The sequence below is a fragment of the Lepidochelys kempii genome, chromosome 15 (assembly GCF_965140285.1).
Source record: "Lepidochelys kempii isolate rLepKem1 chromosome 15, rLepKem1.hap1, whole genome shotgun sequence".
NCBI lineage: Eukaryota > Metazoa > Chordata > Testudines > Cheloniidae > Lepidochelys > Lepidochelys kempii.
The window spans coordinates 2,590,505-2,612,914 of NC_136394.1; the positions used below are offsets into that span (position 1 = coordinate 2,590,505).

The 22,410-nt window shown below is 56.1% G+C and overlaps 1 protein-coding gene across 4 annotated transcripts in view; it reads right to left on the reverse strand.

Annotated features, from left to right (window-relative positions):
- EMID1 (EMI domain containing 1) overlaps positions 1 to 14,797 on the reverse strand; it is a 95,276-nt gene extending 80,479 nt beyond the window's left edge. For 3 of the 4 annotated variants that reach the window (XM_073312547.2, XM_073312544.2, XM_073312549.1), the window contains exons 1-2: positions 14,601 to 14,797; positions 13,996 to 14,422 (exon numbers count right to left, since the gene is read on the reverse strand). In XM_073312547.2, coding sequence (XP_073168648.1) covers positions 13,996 to 14,114 — 119 coding nt within the window. In that variant the 5' untranslated portion in view covers positions 14,115 to 14,422; positions 14,601 to 14,797. The other variant, XM_073312545.2, reaches the window with a different exon arrangement.
- Positions 14,798 to 22,410: the final 7,613 nt, after the last annotated feature.

Sequence of the window (22,410 nt, forward strand, 5' to 3'; positions counted from 1 at the left end):
CTGAATCAGGTCTTATCTTGTCTGATAGCTGCTCCCAGAGCCTGAAGGGAAGCAGCCTGTGAAGGGGATTTGAATGTCCTGTGTCCTGAGGGATTTGAGTGCTGCTGTTATGGTGTGGTTTCTTGTGGTTGCAAAGGAGGGGATTTGTTTGGGATGCAATTTGGCCTAGTGGGTAGCACACTGGCCTGGGCCACAGAAGTCCTGGTTTCTAGTCCTGGCCTTGCTGCTGGCTGACCTTGGGCAAGTCACTTCCCCTCTCCGTGCCTCAGTTTCCCAATCTGTAAAATGGGGCTAATGATGCTGACCTCCTTTGCAGACTCACAGTGATTTGCATCCCTTATTTAATCATTTTGAATAATGAATACATGTGAGAAGATGGTGATCTGGCTGCAGACAATTCCTGGGATGGTGGAGGGGGAAGAGGCAGAATTTGTAGATTAAATAAAAGATCCAGAATTCTTCACCCAGCTTTTGCCCCCAACTATAGATGCTACAGTCAGAGCCCGGCCAATGCATGAGACAGGACAGAAGCCAGCTTACTGCCCTCCTGTGGCTAGGTTGCTCAGCGGGGATATCAGGAGTAAAAAATCTGGGTCAAGTCAGAAGACCATAGTGAGGGCCAGTGTCCCTCTCATTTTTCCCACCCACGTGTGGAATAAATTTTGTTATGTGCAGCAATAGGGAGGTTGTGTGTGACACGTGACCTTCCTATGGGTGCACATAACATTCATGTGGTGGGGGTGGGGCCGAGGGGTTCAGAGTGTGGGAGGGGGCTCAGGGCTGGGGCAGAGGATTGGGGGTGTGAGGGCTCCGGCTGGGGATGCAGGCTCTGAGGTGGGGCTGGGGCAAAGGGGCTCAGGGCTGGGGTGGAGGGGCATGAGGGCTCTGGCTGGGGGTGTGGGCTCTGGGGTGGGGCCAGGGATGAGGGGTTTGGGGTGCAGGAGGGGGCTCAGGGCTGGGGCAGAGGATTGGGGGTGCTGGGGTGTGAGGGCTCCAGCTGGGGGTGCAGGCTCTGGGATGGGGCCAGGGATGAGGGGCTCAGGGCTGGGGCAGAGGGTTGGGGTGCAGGGGCATGAGGGCTGGGGATGAGGGGCTCGGGGCTGGGGATGAGGATGAGGGGCTCAGGGCTGGGGCAGAGGGTTGGGGTGCAGGGGCATGAGGGCTGGGGCTGGGGATGAGGGGCTCAGGGCTGGGGCAGAGGGTTGGGGTGCAGGGGCATGAGGGCTCTGGCTGGGGATGAGGGGCTCAGGGCTGGGGCAGAGGGTTGGGGTGCAGGGGCATGAGGGGCTCGGGGCTGGGGATGAGGGACTCAGGGCTGGGGCTGAGGATGAGGGGCTCAGGGCTGGGGCAGAGGGTTGGGGTGCAGGGGCATGAGGGCTCTGGCTGGGGGTGCAGGCTCTGGGGTGGGGCCGGGGATGAGGGGCTCAGGGCTGGGGCAGAGGGTTGGGGTGCAGGGGCATGAGGGCTCTGGCTGGGGATGAGGGACTCAGGGCTGGGGCTGAGGATGAGGGGCTCAGGGCTGGGGCAGAGGGTTGGGGTGCAGGGGCATGAGGGCTCTGGCTGGGGATGAGGGGCTCAGGGCTGGGGCAGAGGGTTGGGGTGCAGGGGCATGAGGGGCTCGGGGCTGGGGATGAGGGTTGGGGTGCAGGGGCATGAGGGCTCTGGCTAGGGGTGTGGGCTCTGGGGTGGGGCCGGGGATGAGGGGTTTGGGGTGCAGGAGGGGGATCAGGGGCTATGGTGGGGAGAGAGGACTCTCCCCAGCTCTCTCTCCCCACAGCAGCACCTGGGCTGGGGGGAAGAGGCACCTCTCCCCACTGCAGGAGCTCTGGGGCTGGGGCTGCAGGATAGGTGCCCCTCCCGCCGGCCCCAGCAGGTCCGGGCACAGCCGAGGTGGGGGCCGGGTGAGGTGGGGCTAGTGCGCGGCTGGTCCCCAGCGGGTTCCCTGGGTGCCTGCCTGGCGCTAAGTAGGGTGCTGGGCCGCTTACAGGGAGCTGAGGTGAACTTAGGGCTTGTCTACGCTGCAGCTGGGCTCAAGCCTCCCAGCCCAGGGGCCAGACCCAGGCTAGCTCCGCTCAGGCTCGTGTGCTACAGGTAGCAGGGCAGCTGCTGCTGGCCTGGGAGACGGCTCAGGCCGCCACCTGCACCCCGGCACCCCCCTGCTTCGCACCCGCACCCGCGGGGGCCTGTTCTCCAGCTGGAGCTACGCTGATTTGCAGCAGCCGAGGATCTGGCTCCGCTGGTAAGCGTGGAACAAGAAGGAGCCATGGTTACAGTGTTCCCTTCCTGACTGCTACAGCGGCCCAGAACCGGGTCCCTGATCACCTGCCCCTGGGGCTGCAAGGGGCCTGTGGCCTTGTTTTTCCCTCTGTGTGTGTGTTCTGCCCCTCTTCTACCCCCTCTGTCCTGTCTGTTTACGTAGGCAGCTCTTTGGGGCAGGGGCTGGTGGCTTCTCTGTGGTTTTTGCAGCGCCTGACACCAAGGGCTCCCCATCTTGGATGGACCCTAGGCACTATCGTAGCAGCCACGGGTATTAGTAATAAGAGCCCATCCTCCGCAGTGGGCCCAGGTCATGCCCAGGCCCTGCCCCACGGTGCCTCCAGCATCAGAACAGTTGTTTTCTGCACACAGAGCTGCTGCTGCCCCCTTGCCCGCACAGCGCCAGGACGCAAGATCAGTGCAGTCTCCTCTTCCAAGACGCGTGAGCCGCCAGCCCGTGTGGGCCCCACGCTGCAACTGAGTCTCGGCAGCCGGTCTGGGCAGCTCGGGCAGCTCCGGAGACCCAGCTGGCAGGGACCAGAGGGGCCAGGGCTGTGCTCACCATGGCGTCTGCCTGGGGTGGCACCATGCTAGGGCGGACTGAACTGCCCCACTGAGACGGCAGAACGACTGAGCACACAGCCTGTGTGTTACTGCAGGAGAGGAGCTGGGGTGCTCATAGAGCTGTGCTGGGGTGACTCCCCAGCTGCAGGCTACTGGCTTGACTCTTCAGATATATTAGGTTTAGCCCCAGCTTCTTCCCTTCCTGAGGGCTGGAGGCTTTACCCAGCAGCGGTAGTTAAAAAATGAAAGAAAAGGCCAGTTCAGACTGCATCCAGATGCCGCTGGTGAGGCCTGCGGTGTCCAATTCACCTCTGCTGGGAGCACATGGTGGGGAGGAGAATGGCCCATTGCCCCCTTTCCAGCCCCCTCCATTGCAGAGCCTGGAGCCAGGATCCCAAGATGAGCTAAGTCCAGCACAGAGCCAGGCTGGCGAGGGACCAAACGCACATGTTACAGAGGGGGAACCCTGGGAGCTGAGCTCAGTGCAGAGATGGAGCCGCCCAGCCCAGACTGCACGGGGAGCAGGGAGCCTGCACAAGCCCAGGGACTGGCCCAGTGCAGGAAGCCTGCACCAGCCCAGGGACTGGCCCTGCCCACTCACCCACAACAGGGGGGGAAGATGGAGAACTGCCGTCCCTCTCACGGGGCACACAAAGAAACTGCCTGAGCTCACCTGCTCCAGTGTATAATCAATGGTACTCATAGAATCTCAGGGCTGGAAGGGAACCTCAGGAGGTCATCTAGGCCAACCCCCTGCTCAAAGCAGGACCAATCCCCAGTTTTTGCCCCAGATCCCTCAATGGCCCCCTCAAAGATTGAAGTCACAACGCTGGGTTTAGCAGGCCAGTGCTCAAACCACTGAGCTATCCCTCCTGTCTGCAGCACCACCTGTCCTTGGAGCTGTCCTCTGCCCCTGATAGTGCTTCTGCACCCTTCCCAAGAGCTCCTCAAGCTGGAGGAAAGCTGGGAGTGCAGTAGCTGGCTACCTCCCCCTAACAGCTGCTACACTGGCTGACACCCGGGACCTCCAAAGCACGAGCTGTACAGTGCGAACTAAAGAGCCAGGCTTTCAAGCTGGGGCTGTAAGACCCACATCCTCTGTGCTGTGGGTCGGAAACAGGGGGCAACCGCTGGGTTACGCTGGTGCAAGTTTTATTGCACCTCCTGATGGAAGAGTCTGGCTCCTGCACCTTTTGCAACAGTGCCTCCTGCTGGGAGAGGCAGGTTTGGGATATCGCAGAGCGATCCCTACACGAGGCTTCACAGTCCCCCACTCGCAGCTCTTCCCAGTGGGCTCAGAGGGAAGGGAGACAGGACATGGGGAGATCAAGCCCTTCGGCTCTACTGCACGGGCTCAAATCTGCCCCCAGCCATTCCCAGCTGGTGCATCTCCAGTGGGCAGACAGCTATTGTGGCAGAGACACTGTAGGGGGGTCAGAGCGCCAAGCCCCCTGCTCTGGAGCATCTAGCCCCTTGCTCTGGGAACATGGGGTGGGGTCAGAGCACCACGCTCCTTGTTCGGGGGCCGTGGGGTGTGTGTGTGTCAGAGCGCCCAGCCCCTTGTTCGGGGGCCATGTGGGGTGGGTCAGAGCGCCCAGCCCCTTGTTCGGGGGCCATGTGGGGTGGGTCAGAGCGCCCAGCCCCTTGTTCGGGGGCCGTGGGGTGTGTGTGTGTCAGAGCGCCCAGCCCCTTGGTCGGGGGCCATGTGGGGTGGGTCAGAGCGCCCAGCCCCTTGGTCGGGGGCCATGTGGGGTGGGTCAGAGCGCCCAGCCCCTTGGTCGGGGGCCATGGAGGGGGGCCTCGGAGCACCGAGCCTCTTGTTCAGGGTTTCCTCTCACTCTCACAGGAAAGCTGAGGGATTATCAGGGACTGCGATTTATGGGAAGGGGCTCAAGCCCCTCTTCCCCAAGGGCCATGGCTCCAGTCCATCCTGGGGGGGGCTAGTCTCTGGAAGACGTTGCCATGTGGTCTACGTGATCCCGCTCTGCTAAACGAACACTTCGGCCCTGGGGTCCCTTCCCTCTCCCAGCTGGGTCAGAGGGGCCATGGTGTGGGAGGGCGCACAGTGCTGGGTGTGCCCTGGGCGGGCACTCAGCCCAGCCCTGACTCTGGGCCTGGCCTGGAGCAGGGGTGGCTCTGGCATCGCTAGCTGGCGAAGGCCATGAGGTCCCCTCCCGCTCCCTGGCTCTCACATTCCTAGCGCATTCCCAGCCAGAGTTGTCTGTCACAGTTTGGCCTCTCTGTCCCTCCTGTAGCGGGGCCGGGCCCGGGGCCCCTCCGCATCCCACCCCCGCCCCACCACAAAGGCTCCTTTATGTGATGCCTTCTCTCTCTAACTGGAAACTGGGCTCTCAGCAGTGGAGACCCTGGGTCTGCATGGTAGGCTCAAGCCCCTGCCACCGCAGCTGTGACTCCCTCTGCCCAGCTAAGCACCAGGTGCAAGGGAAGGCCTGGGTGCGTCTGGCTTTAAGGGGCCATCTGTGTGGCGAGGGAGGCCACGCTCCCAGCTGGGCGCTGGAATGGTGGAAATCAGCATGTGGGCAGCCTGCTTGGGATTCCTCTCCATCACGGCTCCCCACACAGCGAGGGAGCAGATGCCATGAAGCCGAGCAGAACAAAGACCCTGGCGTGCTGGCTCCCGTGCCCACACGGGGGGATGCTGCAGTTTGTCGCACTCAGCGCTCTCCCGGGGGGCTAATCTGTTGCAGACTGCCTGTCTTGCACAAACCCACTGAGTGGCTGCAGCTGGAGGCCCTCCCCCACCCCCTGCCTGGCAGCACCCCACTAGCTGGCACGTCCCACGTTCTTCCCAACAGCCGCCACAGCTGTGCTGGGAGAGGGGGTGGAACCAGCCCCACAGTGACTGCTGCTGGTAGACCCTGATATCAGCATCGCTCCTCTGACCCCTGCAACAGCACGGGAACAGCTGGGAGCTCCCCACCCCTGCCCCAGCAGTGCCCCGGGGCTGGAACAGCTGAGAGCTCCCCACCCCTGCCCCAGCAGTGCCCCGGGGGCTGGAACAGCTGGGAGCTCCCCACCCCTGCCCCAGCAGTGCCCCGGGGCTGGAACAGCGGGGAGCTCCCCACCCCTGCCTCAGCAGAGCCCCGGGACTGGAACAGCTGGGAGCTCCCCACCCCCGCCCCAGCAGTGCCCCGGGGCTGGAACAGCGGGGAGCTCCCCACCCCTGCCTCAGCAGAGCCCCGGGGCTGGAACAGCTGGGAGCTCCCCACCCCTGCCCCAGCAGTGCCCCGGGGCTGGAACAGCGGGGAGCTCCCCACCCCTGCCCCAGCAGAGCCCCGGGGCTGGAACAGCGGGGAGCTCCCCACCCCCGCCCCAGCAGTGCCCCGGGGCTGGAACAGCTGGGAGCTCCCCACCCCTGCCTCAGCAGTGCCCCGGGGCTGGAACAGCGGGGAGCTCCCCACCCCTGCCTCAGCAGTGCCCCGGGGCTGGAACAGCGGGGAGCTCCCCACCCCTGCCTCAGCAGTGCCCCGGGGCTGGAACAGCGGGGAGCTCCCCACCCCTGCCTCAGCAGTGCCCCGGGGCTGGAACAGCGGGGAGCTCCCCACCCCTGCCTCAGCAGTGCCCCGGGGGCTGGAACAGCTGGGAGCTCCCCACCCCTGCCTCAGCAGTGCCCCGGGGCTAGAATGGGGAAAGAAGGAGGTTTGGGGGGGCACACTGAGTGCTGGGGCTGTCTCTGGGGTTTTCCCAGGGGACCAGGTTCTCCAGGGCTCAGCACCCACAGTTGGTTTCAGATTTGTAAAAGCTCAGCACCCAATGTGCTGTGCCCTTCCGATTCCAGCCAGTCACCCCTTGCTGAGGGACTGGACCACACAGAACTCCGGCACCCTACGTCCAGTGTGGGGCAGGCTCCGGGTCGCTGACCTAGGCTATGCTCTATCCAGGCATGCTGCTCGAATGCCCCTTGGGCTCTCGCCAGGCTCCCTCCCCCCAGCCTGTGAATGAACAACTTGCGTTTAGCTCGTGCAGAGCCTGGCACCTGGGGAGCCCAGGCCATGCAGACAGTGAAGGGAGCACTTGCATGTGTCTGCAGCATGGGCATGGAGAGCGACCAGGATTCACTAGGGAGAAGCCCATGGGGATTGTGGCCAGCCAGGCACAGCTAAGCTCCTGATCATTCTTGCTAATCCCCAGATTGGGTCCTCCAGTCTTGGGTGCCTAGTCTCCTGGCCTGGACTCCTACTTCTGCCCACTGGTACCTGGGCCCCTGCCGCTGCCCCCAGTGTGGAGTGTGCTGCTCTGCTGCCCTCCCCATCCCTACGATCCCGGACAGCAGGCTGCTGCCCTGCACCACTCTTAAACCCTGGCCCTGTTGCTACCACACATCTCTGCTGGGAGCTGAGCACTCCAGTATCCTCACTATAGCATGCCAGCCCGCACCCACCTCAGGCCTGCCCGTACCCATGCCCACCTACCGCCATGGCCCAGGCTGCCCTACATCCTGCCTGCTTGCACTCTTGTCTCATGCCTACCCAGATCCAGGTCCCATTTCCACCTGCACCCACGCACCATGCCTACCTGCACCCATGCCTATCTACAGCCATGCCCAACTGCACCCATACCTCATGCCACCTGTCATCGTGGGAGCCACACAAGACTCTTCAGGGCAGGGTCCACGCCTTGATGCCTATTTGCAGAGCACCCAGCACAAGGCCCCAATCCTGACAGGGCCCCGAGTGCTTTCACCCTATGGATACTGGAGCTGGCCGAACAACACCCATCAGAAGAGTTTTCCATTGAAAACTGCAGTTTTGTGAAAATCAAAACATGTTGCAGGAATGTGTCAATTCTGACTAAATTTTTGAAAGGAAAAAGTTGAAACAAATTGTTCAACTTTCTCATTTCGATAATGTTCATTTCACTTTCACAAGGTAAAAATGTTTCTCTTCAATTGTCTCATTTCAATTCAATTCATTTTGGCTGATGTATTTGAATCCTTATTTCCGTTGTATATTTCGATCAATCATATTTATCCTCTGTATGGCGCTGAATAGCTGAATGTAATATCAAAGTCAAAATTATATGAATCAATGTTATTGGAAGGGCACGTTTGTATCAAAATGAAGCATTTTGCAATGATCCCAAATTAACTGCTTGGGGGGAGGGGGATGATCTGTTTTGTGGGAAATTTCATTCCAATGTGGAATGAAAAATCATTTCAGAATTTCCCACGAATGGCAATTCCCATTCCCAGCCAGCTGGAGTCAATATTAAACAGCCCAAGCAGGCCTGAGCCAGGGACCCACAGGAGGGTGGGGCTCCCTGGCTGCAGAGCCACAGGCCAGATGATTCATCTTGCTGCTTTGTGACCTGTGAGATGCCTGTCTGCTCTCCGAGGAGAAGGGCCTTTGAAAAGGAGCTGCCCTGCGAGGAGGATAAAGAATTTGCCAGGGGGAGGGGCATTGTTTACTTTTAAAGAGCAGGAGAGGGATCATTGTCTGGTAAGCTCTGGGGGGGCTGGTGGAGGGTGGAAAGGATCAGAGAGAGGGGTGGTTTTCCAGAGGGAAGGGGCCAAATCCCTCCTGGGTATAACAGCAGTGAAGTCAGTGCAAAAGGCCTGAAAGACACATAAGGCAAGTCACTTCCCCTTTATACACCTGTTTCCCCTCCCACCCTTCATCTGCCTCCTCCACTAGTCAGACTGAGCACTCTTCAGGGCAGGGTGCATGTCTCCCTAGATGCTTGTACAGCGGATAGCACAACGGGGTCTAGGCGCCCTGCCATGGTATAATGACAGAGGGCAATGGAGCAGAAGGCAGATCAAGCTCTATCCTGCACATAGGGAATGCAGGTCGGGCATGGTGGGTGGTGTCCTGGCCAACAGGGGGCAGCGCAAAGAATAGAAGAGGTAGGACAGGAAATTCTATTCCAAGCATTTACAGATTCGGGGGCAGGGGAGGAGGGGGAACAATGGCGTGGTAGAAGATACAGAAAGAACAGTCTCTGTGCCAGGCCGCACAGCTGGCACCAGTACCTCACCGGAGGGCAAAGAGCGTGAAAGAACAGTAAATATGGCAGGCGACCAGCTTGGCTTAACAGTGAAATCCTTGCTGCTCTTAAACACAAAAAAGAAGCTTACAAGAAGTGGAAGATTGGACAAATGACCAGGGAGGAGGATAAAAATATTATTCAGGCATGCAGGAGTAATTTGGCTTTCCTGATTTCACATCTGGAGTTGCGGCTAGCAAGAGATGTTAAGAGTAATAAGAAGGGTTTCTTCAGGTATGTTAGCAACAAGAAGAAAGTCAAGGAAAGTGTGGGCCCCTTACTGAATGAGGGAGGCAACCTAGTGACAGAGGATGTGGGAAAAGCTAATGTACTCAATGTTTTTTTTGCCTCTGTCTTCATGAACAAGGTCAGCTCCCAGACTACTGCACTGGGCAGCACAGCATGGGGAGGAGGTGACCAGCCCTCTGTGGAGAAAGAAGTGGTTCGGGACTATTTAGAAAAGCTGGACGAGCACAAGTCCATGGGGCCGGATGCACTGCATCCGAGAGTGCTAAAGGAATTGGCTGATGTGATTGCAGAGCCATTGGCCATTATCTTTGAAAACTCATGGTGACCCGGGGAAGTCCCAGACAACTGGGAAAAGGCTAATGTAGTGCCCATCTTTAAAAAAGGGAAGAAGGAGGATCCAGGGAACTACAGGCCAGTCAGCCTCACCTCAGTCCCTGGAAAAATCATGGAGCAGGTCCTCAAGGAATCAATTCTGAAGCACTTAGAAGAGAGGAAAGTGATCAGGAACAGTCAGTATGGATTTACCAAGGGCAAGTCATGCCTGACTAAGCTAATTGCCTTCTGTGATGAGATAACTGGTTCTGTGGATGACGGGAAAGCAGTGGACATGTTATTCCTTGACTTTAGCAAAGCTTTTGACATGGTCTCCCACAGTATCCTTGCCAGCAAATTAAAGAAGTATGGGCTGGATGAAGGGACTATAAGCTGGCTAGAAAGCTGGTTAGGTTGTCAGGCTAGCTCAGTGGTTTGAGCATTGGCCTGCTAAACCTAGGGTTGTGAGTTCAATCCTTGAGAGGGCCATTTAGGGATCTGGGGTAAAAATTGGGGATTGGTCCTGCTTTGAGCAGAGGGTTAGACTAGATGATTTCCTGAGGTCCCTTCCAACCCTGACATTCTATGATTTGGGGCTGTATAAGTAGGAGCATTGCCAGCAGATCAAGAGATGTGATCATTCCCCTCTATTTGGCATTGGTGAGGCCTCATCTGGAGTACTGTGTCCAGTGTTGGGCCCCACACTGCAAGAAGGATGTGGAAAAATTGGAAAGCGTCCAGCAGAGGGCAACAAAAATGATTAGGGGACTGGAACACATGACTTATGAGGAGAGGCTGAAGGAACTGGGATTGTTTAGTCTGCAGAAGAGACGAATGAGGGGGGATTTGATAGCTGCTTTTAACTACCTGAAAGGTGGATCCAAAGAGGATGGATCTAGACTGTTTTCAGTGGTAGCAGAGGACAGGACAAGGGGTAATGGTCTCAAGTTGCAGTGGGGGAGGTTTAGGTTGGATATTAGGAAAAACTTTTTCACGAGGAGGGTGGTGAAACACTGGAATGCGTTACCTAGGGAGGTGGTGGAATCTCCTTCCTTGGAAGTTTTTAAGGTCAGGCTTGACAAAGCCCTGGCTGGGATGATTTAGTTGGGGATTGGTCCTGCTTTGAGCAGGGGGTTGGACTAGATGACCTCCTGAGGTCCCTTCCAGCCCTGATATTCTATGATCCTATGGAGGGGAGAGGAGGCAAAGTCACCCAAACCCTGCCTGCTGCAGCAGGAGGCAGAGGGTCCCTTGCCATAGTGGTGCCCCCACAGCTTCTCCAGTGTCAGGAGGCTACAAGAGAATCAGGCTGAAGAGCAGGCAGCACGGAGCCATTCCTGAGAGAGGCCCCACAACGCAGGGAAGTGTCTGACCAGCAATCAAAGGGCCCCAGAGGGTGAGAGTCCGGCTGAGTCAAATTTCTTCACACACCCCTCTTCCCTTACACACACACACACCCCTTTGCCCTTATACCCCCACACACCCTCTCTGCCATTCCACACCCACACACCTTCTCTGCCCTTACACCCCCACATGCTCTCTGCCCTTACACCCCTCCCCCACACACCCCCTCTCTGGCCTTGCACACCTACGCCCTCTCAGCCATTACACACACACACAGCCATTCCAGCTGGAGCATCTCAGAGCACCTCAGAAAGCCCAGAGCTGTCCTGTTTATAACACGCCCTGTCACCAGGATCAGCCCACTGCTGGAATGAAGCTCTGCCTTCCAGCGTCTCCTCTCCCTGCAGCCCATCTCACAGTTATTGCTTACGGTGGGTTTGGGGGAATAAGTAACACCTATATCGTACCTTTCATCAGAGCATCTCAGCTCTCTCTGCCTGAAACCTGCACAACACCTTCAAGAGACGAGCCTGGGAAGTGGAACTGAAATCCATAACTCTGCCAGACACTAAAAACCAGGGACTTAACAGAGACGCTAAACTGGCTTTATGGCCCATTACACATCCTGCTGCCTGCTAACTCTGGTTCTCTGACCACTACAGAGGTGTTCATTGCTCACTTTATTTTAAGGGATCTCTTACATGTGTGAACCCATATGCTTAACAATCTGTCCCACCTTGTACTTAGCTCAGACACTTTGGTTACCTTCTCCAGACCTGAAGAAGAGCTCTGTGTAGCTCAAAAGCATGTCCCTTGGGCCAACTACACGCAGCATTTGGCATGGCTCATATCCTTTTTGTAGCTATGAACCTTAGCAGGGATGTGGCAGGGAGGCCCTGCCATGGCAAACACACGGGACCTGAAAACTAAACCATCCACTGTGGAAAAGCTAAACAGTGCAGCCCTAAGTAGGTCAGTGACAAGAAGCTGTGGAGACAACTTCCGTGGGTGAGGGCCAGAGAGCAGGCGTTCCCCTTGGCATGTGGCAAAGGCAGCCAGCAAAGAGCAGGGCAGGAGATGGGTAGAAGGGGAGGCAACACAGGTCTAAGTCTGGAGACCATGGTCTATCCCAAGAAGGGGCAGGTGTGATCCTAGAGCTCATGAGTCTCCCCAAGTGGATCTCCATCATGGTCTGGATCTAGCCATCTGATCTCTCTGTGGGATTGCTAAGGCACGGCTCACAATGATAGCTACGCCCCATGGCTAGAGCAGCCGAGTTTTCACTGTTCATTTCCCAAGCCTCCGGGAGGGCTGGGATTCACCAATCAAAGCAGAGGCTGAAGAGCAAGTGCCCAGTACTAGCGAGCAAAGGAAGCCAGGGCCCGGGGTGGGTAAGGTTTGGCTAGGGAGGGACCCTCACTCACAGCCCCCGGCCTCTGACTGGGCTGGGAAAGCATCTGCTGGCTGGGGCAGGTTGGAGCTGCTTCACCCCAGGCCAGATTTCTCTGCAGATGTTCCCAGTGGAGACCTTGAAAGGCCTCTTGTCCCTGAGTCCTGCTTCACCCACAGCAGCAGCCTGACTCCCCCAGCACCCAGTGGGCCAGGGTGTTCCCAGGATCAGCTCTCTGCTAGGGCTAAGGAGGGTATGTGTGTAAGGTTTCCATACCACCCTGTTGCTGTACAGTCAGTTGAATCAAAGACTAGTAGTGAAGGGCCTGAACCAAACCCCAGCTCTGAATCCCCCCAAATGATTCTCCAGAAGTTTGGAATCAGAGCCAAGTGTTGCTTCTCAGACCATTCCTGCATGGAATAAGTCAACAGCTGCCCTGCACCCTCAGCCCAAGCTGTGCCTCAAGCTACTCAGTGGGGCTGGGAAAAGCTGCTTCTAACTTGGGATCTTTACCAAGGTTTGCACTGCTCTGTGCTTCCTGGGTTTGCCTGAGATGGGAAGGGGAAATGAAAATGCTTCTGCACACAGTGTCCCTGATCCAGTCGGCATCGGAAGGCCCCACGGATCCAGTGATGGAGATATTTCTAGAGCAAAACGTTTCCCACAAACATCACAAAAGTTGGATACTGCCCAGAACCAGCAACTCCTCCAGGGTTCCCCAGACCTCAGTAAGAATCATGGAATCATAGAATATCAGAGTTGGAAGGGACCTCAGGAGGTCATCTAGTCCAACCCCCTGCCCAGAGCAGGACCAATCCCCAACTAAATCATCCCAGCCAGGGCTTTGTCAAGCCTGACCTTAAAAACTGCTAAGGAAGGGGATTCCACAACCTCCCTAGGTAACGCATTCCAGTGTTTCACCACCCTCCTAGTGAAAAAGTGTTTCCTAATATCCAACCTAAACCTCCCCCACTGCAACTTGAGACCATTACTCCTTGTCCTGTCATCTGCTATCACTGAGAATAGTTTAGATCCATCCTCTTTGGATCCACCTTTCAGGTAGTTAAAAGCAGCTATCAAATCCCCCCTCGTTCTTCTCTTCCGTAGACTAAACAATCCCAGTTCCCTCAGCCTCTCCTCATAAGTCATGTGCTCCAGACCCCTAATCATTTTTGTTGCCCTTCACTGGATTCTCTCCAATTTTTCCACATCCTTCTTGTAGTGTGGGGCCCAAAACTGGACACAGTACTCCAGATGACTCCCCACACTGACTGGGGTGCTGGTTTAACAGCCCTGGTCTGTCCACAGACCAAGTAGATCATAGAGAGCAGCCTGGAGCTGTGAGCCCCAGGGTCCTCAGCCAACACACCTCAACCCCAATCTGCCAGCTCGTCCAAAGGAAATTCAGCTGATGCACATTGTTCCCACCGAGCCTTTCTGCAAAGAGAAGCTGAGCCTCACCACAGGCCAACCCAAGCCAGCATGCTAGGGCCAAAAGGCCCCCTATACGCCCAGCTGCCACTCACCTGTTACTCTCAACAGACATTCACAAATCAGGTCTCTTCCTGCTATTATTCCTATCTGTGGGTATTTTCACAGGCCCACCTAGCGCCAGGCCCCCGCTGTCTTGATGGCATGCTGCAGAACAGCGAGGGCAAGCACCTCACCCCTGTAGAGCTCCAGAATTTGTTCAAAGGAGGACAACACTCCTCTGCAGAGGGGGCATTCAAGCCACCCAGCCTTGGCCAAGGCTCCCTGCAGCAGAGCCAAGAACAGAAGCTGGGTCTCCTGACGCCCAGCCCTGTGCCCTAGGCACAGGCATACACTCGGGCAGCCCAGGGGCGCATGGCTGCCCTTGCCGAGACGCTCTTTACCTTGGGTTGGCGTGCTGGAGTCCGGCCAGGCTCCAGGTGCAGCTCCCCTCAGGCAGCAGACAGCACAGCCATAGGGCAGCTGGCAGGCACCTCATCCAGCTGAGCTGCGGCATGCTCATCGTGTCCGGCCCTGGGGCCAGAGCTTCTGAGCTCACACAGAGCCCTTGATCGTTCTTGAGCTCAGCCGATCCCCCCAATGTGCTCCCACACGCCCCCTCCTCCGGCCAAGGCAGGCGCTCAAGGATCTCTCATTGAGAAAAAAAGAGAAGCCCCCTTGGCACAGGGGCTCATGAGAAGTGTAGTGGCCCGGTGCCAGGCCCGGTCGGAATAAAGCCCGGTTTAGCTGGGACCGCGAAGGAGGAAGCTGAGCTTGCAGGGATGGGGGGAGAGAACTCAGATCAGTGCTGCCAATCCTCCCTGCACGGTCCTGAAAAACAAAAACAATAACTGGAGTTAAGTCGCTCTCTGCACTAACTTGGCTGGGGCTCCTGCAGCAGCTGGGGGGAGACTCCAGTTAATTACCAAAGAGGAGAGATCGCCTCTTTGCGCTGCAAACTTGCAGGAGAAAAGATGGGCCACAGGGAGGGAGCGCCAGCTTCTCTCACCTTCCAACGCTCTGGAGCTTCCTCAGGGCCCAGGCAGAGGGGCTGGGGGCTATTGCAAGCCAGCTTTTCCTCCTCTCGCACTCTGCCCAGCGTTGCTCTTACCGCTGGGATGTTTGGCAAAGGGAAAAGCGATTAAAGGCAGCTCAAAGTCCTGCCCCTTTCTTTCGACTGGATTAAGGAACCCAAACAATCCCAGAGGCTTTTCAAAAGACGAGCGTTGCTCTCTCCTCCTTCCCACCCCCCCCTTCATGTTCAAGACGTGGACTGATTTCATATTCCCAGCCTTGCTAAGCGGCAAGGGGAGGGGGAAGCCACTTAGATCATATACAGAGCTCACTTCTTTCTGCTTCCCAGATCCAGCCCTCCACAGAAAGCCACTTCCTGGGATTGCTCGGAAAGGGTCCAATTTTCCTCTTCCACAGCTGGCTGCAGTGGCCTTACTCCTAATTTACATCGGTGTAAAGGAGAGAGGCCCAACAGGAAGCCGCTGCTAAACTTGGAAAGGTGAAGGGGGAGGCGGCGCAATCTGGGCTAAGTCCCCAGTCGGTGTAGTTCCATAGTGCTCCACTTACTTTGATGGTTGCCCCGAATTTACACCAGCTGGGGTCTGGCTCCCTTTCGGCTTTGATTTGGCTGGTGTAAATCAGGAGGAACGAATGGGGTGCCAGCATTTGAGCAGAATCAGGGCTTTTGTTTTCAATAGACTTCACCAGCTGACGGCGTGGCCTGGGGACTTCCTTTTCCTGTCTCTCCCAGGCAGGAACCACTCTGTGGCTGGGAACGTGCAGCCCAGGAAAAGCAGCTCCTTAGGCAAGAACAGACCCTGCCTCTCAGTTTCAGACCAGTCCCATGAAGGAGAGGAGCCAAGGGCATGCAGCGGGGGGGAGGGGGGGGTGCTCAAGGTCAGGGCCTTGGGGCTGCCACGGCAGGAAGAGCAGCAGTGTTAACATTAGAAGGGGAGGTGCTGTGACTATGTGTGTTTCTGTCCCTTTTACTTTGCTCCCCATTCTCCACTGCCAGATCACGGGAAACAAGAGGATCTTTATCCTTCAGGACATAATCGCAAGCCAGTCATTTTCTGTGCTGCTCCCTTTGCTGTTACTGGAGACAAAGAAGAACCTGGACCAAAACTCCCCGGACTTAAACTCTCCGCAGCGCTGGAGCTGGCTCCAGAGCCACACATCCCCGAATCCAGACCTGCATCCAAATTTCCAAACTGTGCCCCCTCTCCCATTTTCTGCATGGTCCAAAGCACTCCCCACCCCCACCCCATGCAAACACCACTGGACTTCAGACCCAGGCTATGGCTACACTAGGGAGCTTACAGAGGAGCGGCTGCTCCCAAGTGGCTGCAAACTGTAAGCTCTCCAGTGTAGCCGTTCTGCGTGATGGGAGAAAGCTCTTCTGTCAGCTTAATTACTCTAGCCACCGTGAGCGGCGGTAGCTATGCCGATGGGAGAAGCTCTCCCGCCAACATAGTGCTATCCACACCGGCGCTTACATTGGCATAAGCAATGTCGTTCCGGGGAGTGGCTAATTCACACCCCTGGGTGACATAATGTGTGTCGTCTTAAGCTGTAGAGTAGCCATAGCCCCAGAAGTGGATCTGAGCTTGGTGGCCTGAGTTTAATACAATCAGGGTCTTGCGTTCTCTCTTCCTGGCTTCTCCTACTGCAAAATCATCAGCACAATACCACACACCTGCCACGGCAGGAAGATGACAGGGAAACTAATATCCGCCTGTACCATGCATTATCACAGATGCAGGCTTCTGATGAGTTAAACTGCAGGATGCAGCCAGGGCAGAGAACATTTGGGAGGGAGTCAGCGTTAGCTCTGGTTCCCACACAAACATCCTCACCTCAGCAATTAGCAAAGGCGATGACGATCTACTTCTATTGCACCGAAGACTGAAGGAGTGGCTGAAAGAAACAATGGTAACAAACAGGGTGTGCCAGGTAAATGAATCGATGTTTAAGCTGGAGAGATGTGAACCCTTAACTGGGTTTGAAAGCGACTCTTCCTTGCTTGCTTTCTATATTTGCTCAGCCCCAGAGTTTTGTGCTTTCATGACAAATCCACTGTGCTTGCTGCAAAGGGAAAACTGAGTTTTGGCCAGCTGTAATTCTGTGAGCAGTGGAATCAAAGAAAGAGCAACACGCGAGGGGATAGGATCTGGAGCGTGGGATGCTTGAGTCTCCATCAAATATCTCTCTGCCCCAGTCTCAGCCAGTGCACATGGCTCCTGGCCTCTGAAGTGGAAACCTGCCCTCCAGGGAGAGGGATCCCTGCAAAGGTTCCTCTACAGCTGCTCCCTTGCTCACAGCTCCTCCAAATGGTTCACAGGAGCCCTTTCAAAAAAATTTTCCCATTGGGCAGAATGGGGTGGGGGTGGGAAGCCATTGCCCACCCCCCCACTACAAGCCTCAGGCAGGCATGGAACTTGCTCACACACACACAGGGCCACGTTGGACTGACTAGAACTGCCCCCCCCACAAATATAAAAGTCAAACTACACCTATGCTGCTTTTTCCCGAGGGTTACGTCTACACAGCAAAGCAAAACCCACAGCCGGCCATGCCAGCCGACATGGGCTCACGGGGCTCAGGCTCTGGGGCTGTTTCATTGCTGTGTAAACTTCCAGGTTTGGGCAGGGTCCTAGAGCCCAGGCTCCAGCTTGAGCCCAGGAGTCTACACGGCAAGGAAACAGCCCGGAGTCGGAGCCAGGCCGGAGCCTGCGAGCCTGAGTTGGCTGGCACAGGTCAGAGCAGATTTTTCTTTGCTGTGTTGAGGTACCCCTAGAGGGCAGCAGTTCCTCGGGAATCAGGAGCCAGCCGAAGGGAGCGTGGGGAGAGAGTGATACCTGGGGCAGGCAGAGCGCAGTGATTCCCACAGGCCTGGGAGCTATCGGGCGGCTTCTGTGGACAGCGGGTTGTTTAGATTGGCAGCTTTCTGGAGCAGGGACTGTCTTTTTGTTCTATGTCAATGAGGCCTTGAGCCTCAAACGGGGTCCTCTAGGTGCTACCTGTTACAACCTGGCCTGTACCACACCCGGTACAGTCACCAGTCTGGGTCCCATGCGCTTCCAAGCTCCTTGGGCCAGGCCAGAATCTAGTCACTGTTCCGAGGACACTCCCAGGCTTGGCCCTCTTGTCTGACCCCCATCCTGCTGCTGCCCAGCTGCCCTTGATCCTGAAATCAGTGTCAGAGACAGGGGGGCTGGAACAGTTTGTATAGTGCTGAGAACCACTGCATGCATCTGATGAAGTGAGCTGTAGCTCACAAAAGCTCATGCTCAAATAAATTGGTTAGTCTCTAAGGTGCCACAAGTCCTCCTTTTCTTTGAACCAAACTGTAAACCCTGTATATGATGGAAACCACTCCAGGCCAGGGGGTGCAGCAGCACCCCCAGCTCCCCTAGTTCCAGCATCTATAGTCAGAGATGTCACAATCCCTCAGAGCTTCACCTAGGCTGGGAGCTCAATGGGCTGCAAGTTTAACCCCTTTAGGGACAATGTGGCAGGAAAGCAAGGCCCACACACTTAGCAAAGGGCCACAGTGACCTTACTCTGAAAGCATTTGAGTTACAGAGCTTTGGAAAGAAAAGTCCGGAGACACCCCTCCCACGTCTGATCTCATTCCTCCCAGCCAGTCTGAGGTATGTCAGCATCCCAGGATGGGCAGAGTCCTGCCTGCTCTCACTTTCCTGCAAGTCCTCCTTAAGTGTGGCGATGAGGATATTGTGCTCCCCCAACCTGCAGGCACCAGGCAGGTTGGAAACTCATTGGTCCATGGGCTGGGCCAACGATTGAGAGTCATACAAAGGCAATGGCCCTAGATTCCTTTCTTGATGGCTTCCTTGGGGTGGTCCTTCCACAAGGTATCAAGCCCCTTCCCAGCTAGGACAGCTATCTGTGAGGCAGGACACTCCAACTGAGACGTGTGTTCAGCACACAGGACAATCTGATGTTCATAACTGGATCCAATGTGCCCAGCTCTGTCATGCTGCCACAACAGAAATAAAGTGTAATGACGATAGTAAAAGCATCCATTTCAAGTGGCATTAAAAATTCAGTGAGGACCTTCCTCCTGGCAGGTGAACATAAGAATGGCCACACTGGGTCAGAGCAATGGTCCACGCAGCCCAGTATCCTGTCTTCTGACAGTGGCCGATGCCAGGTGCTTCAGAGTGAATGAACAGAACAGGGCAGTTATCGCATGCCAGCATCAGGCAGTCCGAGGCTTAGGGACACCCGGAACATGGAGTTGCATCCCTGACCATCTTGGCTCATAGCCTGTGATGGACCTATCTTCCATGAACTTGTGTAATTCTTTACTGAGCCCTGTTACACTTTTGGCCTTCACAACATCTCCTGGCAGCAAGTTCCACAGGTTGATGGTGCGTTGTGTGAAGAAGTGCTTCCTTTTGTTTGTTTTAAATCTGCTGCATATTCATTTTATCAGGTGACCCCAGGCTCTTGTGTTATGTGAAGGGGTAAATAACACTTCCTTATTCACGTTCTCCACACCAGTCATGATTTTATAGACCTCTCTCATATCCCCCCTCAGTCGCCTCTTTTCTAAGCTGAACAGTCCCAGTGTTCCTAGGAATGGCTGCTGTGTTGCCAAACAGGTAGTGGCATCCAATCCCCACATGCTCCGGACTTCTATGCACACCTGGAGTGCAGTCTGGTTCTGCTCTATCTGTGTACGCAAGTGTGGCCTAGTGGACAGAGCACTGGCCTAGGAGAGCTGGGATCTATTCCCAGCACTGGCCTGCTAGGTGACCATGAGCTAATCATAGAATCATAGACTGTCAGGTTGGAAGGGACCTCAGGAGGTCATCTAGTCCAACCCCCTGCTCAAAGCAGGACCAACCCCAACTAAATCATCCCAGCCAGGGCTCTGTCAAACCTGACCTTAAAAACCTCAGAGGAAGGAGATTCCACCACCTCCCTAGGTAACGCATTCCAGTGTTTGACCACCCTCCTAGTGAAAAAGTTTTTCCTAATATCCAACCTAAACCTCCCCCACTGCAACTTGAGACCATTACTCCTTGTTCTGTCATCAGCTACCACTGAGAACAGTCTAGATCCATCCTCTTTGGAACCCCCTTTCAGGTAGTTGAAAGCAGCTATCAAATCCCCCCTCATTCTTCTCTTCTGCAGATTAAACAATCCCAGTTCCCTCAGCCTCTCCTCATAAGTCATGTGTTCCAGACCCCTAATCATTTTTGTTGCCCTCCGCTGGACTCTTTCCAATTTTTCCACATCCTTCTTGTAGTGTGGGGCCCAAAACTGGACACAGTACTCCAGATGAGGCCTCACCAATGTTGAATAGAGGGGAACGATCACATCCCTCCATCTGCTGGCAATGCCCCTACTTAGGGGTATGGGGCTGAGGCAGAGGGGGTAGGGGCTGAGGCACAGGGGAGGGGCTGAGTTGTGGAGGGGCTGGGGCAGGGGGCTGAGGTGCTGGGGTGGCTGAGGCAGAGGGGGCAGGGGGCTGAGGCGCACAGCGGAGGTTGAGGCAGAGAGAGCGGTGGGGGACTGAGGCAGAAGGGGCAGGGGGCTGAGGCGCAGGGGGGCTGAGGCAGAGGGTATGGGGTGGGCTGAGACACACAGCAGGGGTTGAAGCAGAGTGAGCAGGGGGCTGAGACATAGGGGGCAGGGGACTGAGGCAGGGGTATGGGGCTGAGGCAGAGGGGGCAGGGGCCTTAGGGGTGTGGGGGGCTGTGGCAGATGGGGCAGGGGGCTGAGGGGGCAGGGGACTGAGGCAGAGGGGATGGGGTGGGCTGAAGCATGGGGAGCTCAGGTAACTATCCAAGGCTGGCCTGGGAATGCCAGGGCTGGGCTAAGCTTGGCAGTTGGGTGACCCTCAGTCCCACAGCTCCCATTGGGCACAGCACGCGGAGCCATGGGGAGCTCCAGGATCAGAGCACGCCTAGGTGGTCTACCCTGCCCTGTGCCCCTAACGTTCAGTGATCCCATGGGCCTCACTCTTCATGGTCCCCCCCCGGCCCTGGGCTGCCTGCGATGAAGGGGTGGTGTGGGAAGCAAGGAGCAACCTGACTCATTGTTCACAGGAGGGGCGAGGGTTACTACCTCACTGGTATTTGACCAGCTTGACCTGTTTTTTTTTAATGGTTTTGCTAGTTTTCAAGAAAATAATTTAATCTGCCAGGTTTTTATATGGATCTAAAGATTTGCATTATTATCTCAATACACTGGGATATCTAACGTTAAAAGTTTCTGTGTCCAGCTAAAGATGCTGCAGTGTTCCCACTTCTGCAGTTTAAGTGAGGAGGTGATGTTATCAATGTTAGCTATGGGTGTTATCTCTCTCGATACTATCAATGGCTGCTGAAGGGGTGGGGGTGGGAGGTTGCAGAGGTGCCTTGTGTTTGGAGTTGGGCTTGCTTTGCGGGGAGGGGGTGCGCCAGGTTTTTTTGCATTTCAAAGGCGGTAACCCTAGGAGGGGTGCGGGAGGAGCCGAGAGTGGACATTGTGCACGGGAGGGGGGGAGGAGGTAGTAGAGCTGCCCTGAGCTGCAGGGGTCTTTGAGCTCCCTCCTGCCCCTCCCCTCCTGTAAGAATGATGTCGGTTCCTGAGGGGTGGGGCACAGAGCGATGCCTGTTGCCTGTGATAACTCTGAGTGGCTGCTCTACCCTAGGAGGCGGGGCAGTGGGGAAAGCAGCCATGCCCAAGGGTTCCTCAGCAGGGTTGGTATGGGCACTCACTGACCCTGCTGGAGCCGCAGAGGGTTGATTGGCCAGGGCCACACCCCCTTTCTGCCAGTTCTGCTTTAAGCAGAGGTGAAAGCCTTCCGCACCTGCACGAAGAGGGGGAAAATGCTAACAGATCTTAACAGCCGAGTATGGTCCTCCCTAAGCGCAGGCATCAATGGCCCCACAAGAGAGTGGGGAGCAGGCCCCAAGCATTGTTCCCATCTGATGGCTGTTTATATGACATGAGTTGGGTGGCCTCTGTCCAGTTCCTAATGGAGAGGTGCTCCCCTTATAGAGAGGGCGCTCTCTCTCCGTGGGTGGTCTTGGCCTAGAAGCAAGGAAGGACAGGGCCATGGAGACTGGGCTCTCCTCTCACCATCAGGGCTGGGTGTCATTGGCGTGGCTGTGTGGTGGGGTGGCGCACTGGGTGTGTCACTCCCCAGCTTTCTCCAACCCATCCTTGTGCAGAAAGGCATGAGGGGCAAATCTACAGCGCTCAATGTGGAGGTACTTATGGAAACTAATTCTGTCTCTTTAAGGCAGGATGGGAATTCTACCTAAGACTTGAGTGTCAGTGAAATTGCTAATGACTCACCTGAGAAAGGGGCGGAGGAAGCAATTTCCCAGGCGGGTGAGGAGCAGCAAACGGCTAAGGAAAAGCTAATGGAGGATCATAGCCTTCTAGGAAAAGGGGGTAGGGAAAAGTCCCAATGCTGTCAGTGAGAATCACAAGGAAACCCCAAGAGGGCAGGGGTGGTGGTGGACTTTTTGCATGGCATAACCCTGGAGATCAAATGCAGCTCCACAGGGCACCAGCCAGTAACAGACAAGATCCTCACTCCTCTCACATCCTTTCCTTTTCAAAACCCCAAAGACATACATAAACTGAGAACTTTTACTGAAGGGGACACTGGGCAAAAAACTAAAGGGGAGGAAAGACCAGCATCTCAACATGTGCTGTGGTTCAGGAAGGAGTTAAAAAACATAATGAATATTAAACAAAACCAGCCTGTCTAAACAGAAGGCATAGTATTGTAAAGATACTTGGAAATGCCTCCCTGTCATGAATTTGCTTGTACTGTT